The sequence below is a fragment of the Aspergillus karnatakaensis genome (assembly GCF_047715665.1).
Source record: "Aspergillus karnatakaensis strain CBS 102800 unplaced genomic scaffold BJY04scaffold_38, whole genome shotgun sequence".
NCBI lineage: Eukaryota > Fungi > Ascomycota > Eurotiomycetes > Eurotiales > Aspergillaceae > Aspergillus > Aspergillus karnatakaensis.
In genome coordinates, this window is record NW_027395750.1 from 18,102 (window position 1) to 28,625 (window position 10,524).

General features: G+C 51.6%; 5 protein-coding genes across 5 annotated transcripts in view; 3 read left to right on the forward strand and 2 right to left on the reverse strand.

The window, feature by feature from the left end:
• Positions 1 to 822: 822 nt before the first annotated feature.
• On the forward strand, positions 823 to 3,188 carry BJY04DRAFT_220170 (uncharacterized protein; the record flags this gene model as incomplete). The annotated part of the gene is made up of 3 exons (XM_073716792.1): positions 823 to 2,190; positions 2,250 to 2,693; positions 2,739 to 3,188. 3 exons carry the CDS (start codon positions 823 to 825, stop codon positions 3,186 to 3,188), a joined length of 2,262 nt encoding a protein of 753 aa, XP_073569128.1.
• Positions 3,189 to 4,230: 1,042 nt separating this feature from the next.
• BJY04DRAFT_220171 (uncharacterized protein) lies at positions 4,231 to 6,889 on the forward strand (the record flags this gene model as incomplete). Its single annotated transcript, XM_073716793.1, has 5 exons — positions 4,231 to 4,596; positions 4,651 to 4,950; positions 4,998 to 5,262; positions 5,308 to 5,407; positions 5,452 to 6,889. The coding sequence occupies 5 exons, from the start codon at positions 4,231 to 4,233 to the stop codon at positions 6,887 to 6,889; spliced, it is 2,469 nt and encodes an 822-aa protein (XP_073569129.1).
• Positions 6,890 to 7,087: 198 nt separating this feature from the next.
• On the reverse strand, positions 7,088 to 8,317 carry BJY04DRAFT_229107 (Zn(II)2Cys6 transcription factor; the record flags this gene model as incomplete). Its single annotated transcript, XM_073718987.1, has 2 exons — positions 7,088 to 8,194; positions 8,249 to 8,317. 2 exons carry the CDS (start codon positions 8,315 to 8,317, stop codon positions 7,088 to 7,090), a joined length of 1,176 nt encoding a protein of 391 aa, XP_073569130.1.
• A 275-nt stretch (positions 8,318 to 8,592) lies between these two features.
• BJY04DRAFT_229109 (RTA1 domain-containing protein) lies at positions 8,593 to 9,837 on the reverse strand (the record flags this gene model as incomplete). Its single annotated transcript, XM_073718988.1, has 3 exons — positions 9,393 to 9,837; positions 9,093 to 9,335; positions 8,593 to 9,035 (listed from the first exon to the last, which is right to left on the reverse strand). The coding sequence occupies exons 1-3, from the start codon at positions 9,556 to 9,558 to the stop codon at positions 8,593 to 8,595; spliced, it is 852 nt and encodes a 283-aa protein (XP_073569131.1). The 5' UTR covers positions 9,559 to 9,837.
• BJY04DRAFT_193731 (RTA1 domain-containing protein) overlaps positions 9,806 to 10,524 on the forward strand; it is a 1,360-nt gene continuing 641 nt past the window's right edge. Inside the window, exons 1-3 of the mRNA XM_073711950.1 lie at positions 9,806 to 10,141; positions 10,188 to 10,210; positions 10,272 to 10,497. Coding sequence (XP_073569132.1) covers positions 9,979 to 10,141; positions 10,188 to 10,210; positions 10,272 to 10,497 — 412 coding nt within the window. The 5' untranslated portion in view covers positions 9,806 to 9,978. The remainder of the gene's footprint in view (positions 10,142 to 10,187; positions 10,211 to 10,271; positions 10,498 to 10,524) is intronic.

Genomic DNA, 10,524 nt, shown 5'->3' on the forward strand with positions numbered 1-10,524 from the left:
CCAGTAGATGGTAGAATCGCATCGGCTTGAACTTCTTTGCATCGTGGAAATATTCCGGGTCTGGGTATAGACTCTGCACGCACGGGTCAAGTGAATCGTCTTCTGATTTTCATATACCTGTCCAAGGTTCCACGGCCTAACTTCTCTTTCAGTTACCCATTAACTTGCTTTCGCTCGTCATCCTCACCACCATTCAACATCCGCAAATTCTGCTTGAGTGTAAATCCGTTTTCATCGATGGTTCCTCTATCTGGGCACTTCCAATGCTCGAGAGCATATGACAGAACGCGAGCTCAGCAATGTGCCTTGTGCAATCTAAATGGATCAGGAAACCCACAAACAGACCCAAGTTCGCTTGCTAAGCTTGGTTGGCGTGTTCAATGCAGGCTCGAGGTCTACGATGGATCCATCCTACTCCTTCCCGTCTTACCATAACGAAGATTAACCAATGAAACAACCCCGACAGTATTGCCAACAACGATTAGTTCATTTGCTCAAATTTAGATCGTTACCTGAGCAGACACAGACGCGTTGAAAATGGGGCTTCGTCTTACTAGTGCTACGGCATGATTAAGGCTGTTCAGATAGCAAGGCTGAGAGCTGTGTGCATCCAATGTCAATGCACGATTGGATGGTTTCCGCCCAATAATGCAACACGACAAGCGGCCTCGTTTCCCCATTACCCCTCCCGATGAGGATGACAAGGCTGGCAAATTCAGCCTCGCTCAAATTTATTAAGACGGTCGAAGCCGTCAGCATCCATATCTTGAATCTTCATTCCTTCTCTCCACTCCTCAAGCTTAGTTGAATATTCCGCCAAGCATGGAAGGGGTCCAAAGCCTTCACGCAGCAGTAAAGGCAAATGATATTAAGGGTGTTAAGCGAGCCCTTGACGAAGGGCAGGATATAAATGGTCAAGATGATAGGGGGCTTACTGCTCTTTACCTTGCTGCCGATGCAAAGGCCCTGCCTATTGTTAAATTCCTGCTGCAGCACGGCGCAAACCCGAACATTGATACCCGCAATTTTCGCCCGATTCTTCACAAGGCAGTTCAGTCCGGTTCGTTGGAAATGGTCAACGCCTGCCTCGAGCATGCTGCTGATATTAGCCATTGCGATGGAAGCGGAGAACCGGCGCTGCACCGTGCGGTTCGGGACGAGTTCCCTCTTATTGTAGAGACTCTTCTGATCCACGGGGCGAATGCTAACGCCCGGAATAAATTTGGTTGGACGCCCTTGCATGTTTCGGGGTCCGAGAACTCATCCGATACTGCTGAGCTTCTAATCACCCACGGGGCGGATGTCAATGCAAGAGATTGCGATGGTCGGACGCCAATTTATCATGCTGTGAAGTGGAAATCTTGGAATGTGATGGACCTGCTTCTCAGTCAAGGTGCGGAGGTCAATGCTCAGGACAATGGTGGCCAATCTGTTCTCCATCTCGCCTTGCAGCAGAAGAGAAATTATTTCCGCTATCGGTCACCGGCATATCTTATGTCTGAGGGGGGGCGCCTCGACGAAGACATGCCCTATGACTTTCTGAACATTGCACTGGAAGACGCAGTGTCACGTCGCTTCGCACATATTATAGACAATCACTTGAGTTGGGCTCGCGATAAACAAAGCTGGGATGTTCTTAAGAGGCTCAAGGCGGATATTTTACCAAATGATGATCTAGATCTCAAGCACCCCTCTCTACGGCATTATTTCAACAACTCAACAAATGATTCACTCGATGATGCATTGGACAATCCTGATCTTCGTTGTTATACGACACTGATTGGGCATGAGATTGATGTCAATCTCCAGGATAAAAATGGCCGAACAGCTCTGCAAGACGCTGCATTGGGCGGGCTATTGCCAGAAGTCAAATATTTGCTTCGACTTGGCGCGGATATCAGCATCCAAGACACTAATGGCCACACTGCTGCTCAACTCGCAAGAGTTGCACACTATCTAAGGCGGAGCGAAACATCACAGCGAATTGTCAAAGTTCTCATCGCTGCAGAGGCAAAGCGGAAAACTTTGGAAGAGAAGAACGTGCTACTGGAGCCTAAAGCAGATGACTTATCGATTACTTTAACGCTCCACAGATCGCCCAGTCTGTACTCTAGTCTCCGCTGGGCCGGGTTGAGATGGTTCAAGTGGCCACGGCTGAGACCTGGAGATAGGCGACTTGAATGGCAATGCGTAAGTACTATCTACGAGCGGCGTGCATTATGACACTAATGTTTATAGCAACATAATAGGACTGCGGAGACTATCTTCACGCTGACTTCCCAGCCCACGAAGTTGAAGCATTCAACAATCTATCCTCGTCCCTGCAAAGCCATTCCCAAACCTCAATCCCGACATCCGAGTCCGTCGAAATGAACTCCTCCCAAGAACAGAACACCAAACTGTCGGGATCCTTGGATACAAAATCATCCCAGGATAGCTCTCAAAGCAGCTCGATCCCCCTGAATGGACTAAATACCGATAGTACAGCTCAACCGGCACTCGTACAACCAAAATATCTGGGACTCATTGTTAACACAGGGGGCATTTACAAAACCCTTGTCGAAATCGATACCTCCGTCATCAAAAACGACGCACAGATGTTTCTTGCTATGAAAGAGACCTACCTCAAACTGCGAGACGGATCTTGGTTGCGGAATCTCCTGCGTATCCCAGTGACAGTGGAACATATCCACGTGAGTCCCTACCTCACGATAGCCTCAGTATTCTAACTGTATTAGTTCACCCTCTGGAATCGTCGCGACGGCTACATCTCAGTACTCGACCGCCCAAAATGCATCCCCCCAATCGGCCATGCCGAGTATGAATACGACCCCAAGCCTCCAATCCCCATGCCGCCAGACACCTTCATCCACTATCTCCAGCACAAGGAAGGGGATCTGCATTCTGCTCGAAACGACTGGTTTCCTCGTCTACCTAAACGGTTGATCGGACGGGTCATCGACAAAGAGGAAACGACCTGCGGCTGGGGATTACACATTATCGAAGGAGAAAACCGAGCGGTTATAATTTGCATATACTGGACGATTGGTTTCCTAGCGGCATTGTTTGGTATTCTCTGGACAACGATTCGTGATGACATGCAGGGAGGTATGGCTACAGCTGCTTTTATGGTTACTCTTCCATATCTTATTCTAGAGGGTTTCAAGTATAGAGTGAATGGACTTTAGCATGGGACAGTTAGTCTAGTGAGCATTGTTATCAAGGTTGTTTCTTCTCGCTCCTCGCACGCTGCCATCGGTGTAAAAGAGCTTATATGTCTTTAGAAGATAGCTCCCGGCCAAGATTGATTCATTTCAGATACGGTCAATCATGTTCTACGAATCGACACGACGGCATGGGCAAAGCCTTGTGCCTGCTACATCTCAGTGGTGCAGATGATGGCAGGGATAGTGATGTAAGAGTCGCGTTCTGTCGAAAAGACGGGCAAAGTGGATTCAAGGAGCTCAGCTAGCCTGATTCCTCGACTCGTCATGCTAATCCTTACTGCTCTGACACACGGTACCACCATCTTCAGCAAGCCACGATGCGAAGGGCAGCTTTGAGGTGGCGTGCTGAATGAGGGGTAAATAGAGAACCTAGACCGGGGGGCGCGAAAGGAAGCTTGGTGGTTGGTCTGACATGCATGAGCTTCATCCTTTACGAGCTTGCTCCCTGTCGTCAGCAAAAGATCAGCCTGAGGAGGTCGTTCGTGCCCGGACCCCCGGAACTGCTGTGATTGATGCCCTCACATTTGATAATCCACCAACTGCCCGGCGCCTATGCAGGAGCCTTGAATCAAGAATCTGACTGGCTCAAGCATGTTTGTTCTGCCTGCTTACGGCCCAGACCGAGGCATCGATCGTCTCCAGCTCCCTGACAGTTGCTCATCTTGAATTCATCAAATAGTCTTGGCTCTGCAAGCTTCAGCCAGCCATATGTGCCCATTCTTGCAGAAACATCTGTCATTCGGTGTGACGAAACTCAATTGCGACAGTGGTGGAGGAGCTCCCCAGCTGAAGACGAACAGCTCTCGCATCATAAATCTACCCCTCGTCCTTACCAGTCTTACGTTTGTGCAAATGTTTGATGTTTCTGTTCAAGCCTTTCCGACAGAATTCCACCCCTAGTAGGTCGCGACAGGCCTCATCATCCTCGCTCTCATCATCACTCTCTCCCTCCCAAGAACGATCCAGACCACGAGTCATCCGGAAGCGGCCTCGTCCCTCCAAGATGTCGTCTTCCTCGTTCTCCGACGCCTGGGAGTACTACCCTATCCACGGTGTCCCCGTGGAAACAATCAATACCGGCCAGCCAGGTCCCGACGTCAAGGTTCCCATTCGACAGAACATCGATCAATGGAGTCGCGACCCCTCCAATGAGAGACAGGTGAAGCTGTTTATCATGGCCTTGGAGCGGTTCCAGAAGATCGATCCTTTCGACCGTGACTCGTACTATCAGGTTGCAGGTATCCATGGCCAGCCAAATGTGCCCTGGGACGAGCCACTGGACAAGGCTGAGGCAGCGGGGAAGGGGTACTGCACGCATAACAATATCCTCTTCCCCATCTGGCACCGTGCCTATCTGGCATTGTACGAGGTAAGATATCAATCTTGTTCCCTTGGTGTTCCTCGCTGACAGTGTGCTTTCCAGCAACGCCTCTACGAGATCATGGTCTTGGAAATCATCCCGAACTTCCCTCAAAACGAGCGCTCCGCCTGGAACGAGGCTGCCACAACCTGGCGTCTTCCCTTCTGGGACTGGGGAACCACTTCCTCGGTGCCTGACCTGGCGAAGTATCCTACAACTGTTGTTCCTACTGCCGATGGAAAGGATGAAGAGCGCATCAACAATCCCCTTTACCAATTCCGTATGCCGACCAACAAGCCGATGTCTACTGCTGGTATGGACAGCTTCAAGGATCCATGGGTTGATGATGGGGATATTCTCTACGTGCGTTCTTATTCCTCTCGATACACTGCCAAGCTAACTACAGCTAGTTCGGCGACGCCATTGGAACCAGTCGTTGGCCTGAAAAAGACGACACCGCAAGGGGCAGTGCAGCCTGGAGACACGGTGTTGTGAACAACTACAAGGTCACTGACTCGCTCAAGAAGCCCCAGTGGACGACTGACACCGATTACGGTCAACCTGCGGAGATGGTCTATCGACTTCTTACCGTGCCAATGGAGTACTCGACCTTTGCGACTACAGCGCAGTTGTCGGATGACCAGAATGTTGCTAGTGATATCAACATTGAGTACTGTATGTGCCACCACTGTTCATGCGTTCGCTACTAATGTCCCTCAGTGCATAACAACATCCACGGCTGGGTTGGAGGAGACTTCAATGGCCACATGTCCCAGATTCCCGTCGCGACCTTCGATCCGCTGTTTTGGCTTCACCACTGGTACGTCCCTGCTCACACCAAGCATACCATACTAACAGCCCCAGCAACATCGACCGTATCTTCGCCCTCTGGCAATCCCTCAACCCAGACAAATGGTTCGAAGAAGCACAAGTCAACGACTTCTTCCAAGAAACCATCGGCCTCCCCCCCGGCGCCAAAATCAGCCCCTCCACCGAGCTCCGCCCCTTCCACAAGGACACCAAAGGCACAGTCCTCACCCCCACCGACGTCCGCTGGCCCTACTATCTGGGATACACCTATCCCGAACTGCAAACCTGGAAAGAAGAGTACAGCCCGGAACCCTACAACTCCGAAGTCTTCCTCGCCAGCCTCCGCAAAACAATCAACGACCTCTACGGCGTCTCCCGCAAAGCCATCATCGACGAAGCCACCAACCTCAAGGGCGTCGAATACCTCGACGACGCCACCAAATCCCTCGACTACGCCTTCAGCATCCGCTACAACAAATACGCCTTCGGCGGCGACCCCTTCTGGATCCGCATCTACCTCTCCGCCGACGGCGTCACCCGGAATGCCTCGCTAGACCTCATAACCGAGGTCTTCAACTTTAGCCAGAAACCAGAAACCGCCTCGGGCGACCTCGCCTGCTCCAACTGCAAGACAAACCAGCAGGCTAACATCCGCTCGACAGCGAATATCTCTATCACGCCGGTCCTGGTCTCCCTCCTCCGCGCCGGGAGAGACCTCGCCAGTCTCAGCCGCGACGACGTCCTAGAATACCTCCGCAAACGCGCCTACTGGCGTGTCTTCCGCGCCGGGAAGGAAGTCCCCCGGTACGAGCTCGACCCGCTAAACCTCGAGATCATCGGGTCCACCAACGACGCAACCAATTTCCGGGATCCGACGAAGGCGCCGCTGCTCGAGAACTTCAAGGAAGAGCCCACTATCTCCGGTGGTGCAGACGGCGCGCTGGATCCCAGCCTCAAGCAGCCGATGACGACGCCGCCGGCTCCGAAGCCCGATATCCCCAAGGCGGCATTGCTAGTTAACTCCTCGTTGCCGTTTAAGGAGACGCTGAAGGCCGATAGTGTGGTTGTTATTGATTCGGCTTCGCTGAATCTCACGCCGAATCGGGAGAGCGGGGTGTTTGACAACACGCAGTTCTGGTTCTCGGATGGGCAGGATGGAGATGGGGATATTGTGTTCTTGCTTTCGATTCGGCGGGCCGAGGGTGTGATTGTGTTTAATACGAAGATTGGGAACTCCTGGGGCGAGGAGGTGCGGGTGCCGCTTGAGCGGCGGTTTAAGCAGGCTGGTGTTTCGACGATCCTGGTGCATGACCAGGGAGACGGGTATGAGGTGTTTATTGATTGGAGGCACGTAACGTGGTTTGAGAAGAGGGATAAGGAGAAGGTGGCGAAGAGTGTGAGCTATACGGTGAATGAGCGGCAGGAGTCGGTTTGGGCGAGGGAGCTGAAGGTCAAGGTTTATGGCAGTATGAAGGCGCTTTTTGAGCATTAGTCTGGGGAGGGGAGTGGACCGTTCATGTATGTCGGTATGGAGAAGAATGTATCGTCTTAGTGGGTGCTTCTCATGATCATATTGTGCTCGTTTTTGTCTTCTTCATCTGCACACAGCACTCGCGGCGGACATGCAACTGGGGAATGGATATCTGTATAGCATGAATAGTGATCAACCAAGGGACCTCAACAGCAGACTCTATCTAGTAACAGCACCCCTCGGCCACTCTAACCATTCCGCGAACTTCCCATCCAACGCGTTCTCAATCTCCTTAAACCAGACCACCCCGCGTTCTCCGACAAACCAAAAATCAGAAAACGCCTGCAACTGCACACAATAGTACGCTAGGAACACCAAAGCGACAGGGTGATGCTGCCTCAGCGCGCCAAAGAACGAGTCCTCGACTGAGAGAGGCCACATGTATAACATGCCACATTCAAGAGGCCGTTCGGCGGTGCTGATGGTCTTGAATGAATGCACAAGCATCTCGAGAGCTTGGGTGAAGGTTCCTTGTTGGTCAATGGGTATTTCAGCATCAATTAAATGGCGGAGGTGTGAAGATGGATGGTCCGTATCGGGGTGCTCTATGTGCATCTCGAACTCCCGCATGAAAAGTGGCTTGAGGGCGCTGCTTTGGATGACCGAAATGTACGGATGTAGGACTAATGTGCCTCGGCAGAGGGTCAGGAGTTCGAGGATCGAGTTGAGGCCGTTGGAAGAGTTGAATAGAGAGTCTGGTGGCTCGGCTGGAGAGGCGTGAATGTACACCATGACTATACTGCAAAAGGCGAAGAGGGCACAGCAGTTGTCGCTCGTCGGTGAGACAAGGATTCGCCGAAATGAGCGCAGGCCAAGGGACATGTGGAAGCCTGAGCCTGCCAGGTAGGTACTGTATCGTTCTGGTTTGAGGTGAGCGAGATGGAGCGCGGACAGGGCGAGGATCCCGTGCATGAGGAACTCATTCGAGTATGCGATTTTCGGGATGGCTACCTGCCAGGTTTCTTGCATCTCGGGCCGCCTTGCAAAGGTCTTGGATGCGTAGAGGGTAAAGTGATGCATCAGCTCCGCATCCTGCGCGGTCCATTCGTGAGGGATGAAGCTTCCTTCTGAGATACGTTGGGCCAAGAGTCCGAAGGGATCTTCGCTGGGTGGTCGAGGGGAGCTGCACGCCCGCCGTGAGCGTTGCGTGTTAGGGGCAGTTCCGACATCATTCTGCCTGCCGCGAGGCGTAGAGCTACTGCGGTTCTCGTAGGAGCATTCCATCCCACGGCGTGAGCAATTGGCGCAGGGTATGTCTTCATCGCACTAGTCTACGTGGTGAGCGAGGGCAGCACCCAAGTCAGAGTAGGGTAAGCATACCTTGACTCTCCGCTGTTTGCACTGCTCACAGCCATTGCGGGACTTTTTATGCGACCGCCGGGTGGCCATCGCAATGAATCCAGCTGTTGAGCAAGAGTATGAAAGCCGCAAACCTATACGAACACGGTGCGAAAACGAGGTGGCGGGAGATGAGGACGTTCACCAGCCCCCACTCTAACAGATTTTAAGCCACTTTCCCATCCGTTAATTGGTGGTTTCTCACGGAGGTCCCACCGGATCGGCAGTTAACTAAGGTGACAGGTCACAGAAGGACAGGAGTATCCGTAGTTATGAGAAGGGCAAGTCCATGTCAAATCAAATCCTACATCTTCTATATCACGCATCTAAACCATTTCCTGCTGACTCTCGCTCTCCCCGCCTGCCCGCTTCTGAGCTCTCTCCAATATCATCGACGGATGGCAGACATTCATCACCACCATACAAAGAAACATCAACGCCGAGTCAAACACATACATGAAAACCTCATGGCTAATCAAATACCCATTGTTACCTTGTATGTACTCGATCATCCTGAAAATCGACCGCACGAGGATCAACACGCTGGCCAGGTATAACCCTAGAAGCACAGTCTCCCACGAGCGCGCGTCGCGCTTCGCCGACAGCTCAATCACTTTCTGGGTCGGATTCGCGCGAACTCGATAATGGAATACGCCGCAGGTAACGATGAAGACACTGAAGAATGCAAGCTGAACTGCGAGACCGCCGACGGTGATGTTTTCGCCAAGCTCGTAACTGTCGATTGTGCCGCTGGCCATGATTCCGCCACCTAAGAGAACCTACTTAGCACGTCACCCAAGGGAGCAATTAGAAATAGGATGCATACCAGCTGCCTGCATAACAAAAGCAATCACATCTCCCGTCACAAAAATCTTTGTCATCCACTTGATGGACACCAAGCTCAACTTTTCTGCATGCAAGAAGGATATCAACCGGCCGAGGACCATGTAGATCGATGCTGCGTATAGCGGTGGTGCAAGAAGGACGAGGATCGTGTGGATACTGTATATCGGGATTGACTCGGTGTTGCTGTGGGCTGCTAGTCGGGCGCCGTAACCGATGATTTGGACTGGAGAACGATGTTAGCTAGCTGTGGGGGCAGCGTTCCATCACAGTTTTGTCGTACATATACCACCCGCCACGAATGCTGTGAAGTACCAGGCCCGCTTCTTGTAGATCTGGTATGTGTGATAGAGCGTTGTCAGAAGAAAGAGGCCCAGGAATATCCCGGCCGGTGCCAATTTTGGCGTATACCGGAACAGCTTGAAGTCGATAGTCTCTTGCTCAGTCATTTTCCAGTGACTCCTAAAAATAAATAACGGAGCATTTTCCCAGGGGTGTTTGACAACTATTTATCTTTTCTTGTGGCAGGAGAAAATTGGAGGTAATAGATCTGTGAGTACGACTACGAGTACGAGCACGACTACGAGCACGATCACGATGGCGAGGTTCAACACAATTTGCACCAATTATATCCTCGGTTTCTGTCGGTTGCCAATGGTCTCTTGCTAGCGGAAGCTGAAGCCCATCGACGCTCTACGTATCAGTAACCTACTCCATACAGGCTATAAATCCGGATCATCCCAGATCTCGACGGCCGATTCATTCTTTGTGAAAAAACCGTCAGTAATTTTGTTTCTCTCCTTGGGCATCGGTTGCCGAGCTCTCTGTCACTCGTTTGATTGTCACTCTTTCATTTACTTGCGTCTGTCATGGCTACCGATCATTTCGAATTCAGATTATATAGATATGACCCCTCCGTGAGCGCTGCCGTCGTTCTCACTGTCGCTTTCATCATTGCCTCTGCAATACACACCTACCAGGTATCCATGACAAGGACATGGTTTATGATACCCTTCACCCTCGGCGGATATTGTAAGTTTCACCACATCTGTAGTATTAATACTTGCTAATCTGGCAGTCGAATGGATTGGCTACATCGGTGTAAGTTACTCTCTGATCCCGGCAGCAAACCCCAAAGTTGACAACCACCTGCTCTCCATAGCGAGCCATGTCCGGGACACAGAGTCCGGATTTCACTGTCGGTCCCTATATCCTCCAGACACTGCTACTGTTGATCGCACCCACCCTGTTCGCTGCGAGCATATATATGGAGTTTGGCCGAGTCGTCCTCCTTACAGATGGCGAAGCCTATTGCTGGATTCGGCGGCAGTGGCTGACGAAGATCTTTCTGGCGGGTGATATTGTCTCGTTCATCATGCAAGGCGCGGGTAAGTATATACCTTTTTTTTTTTTTT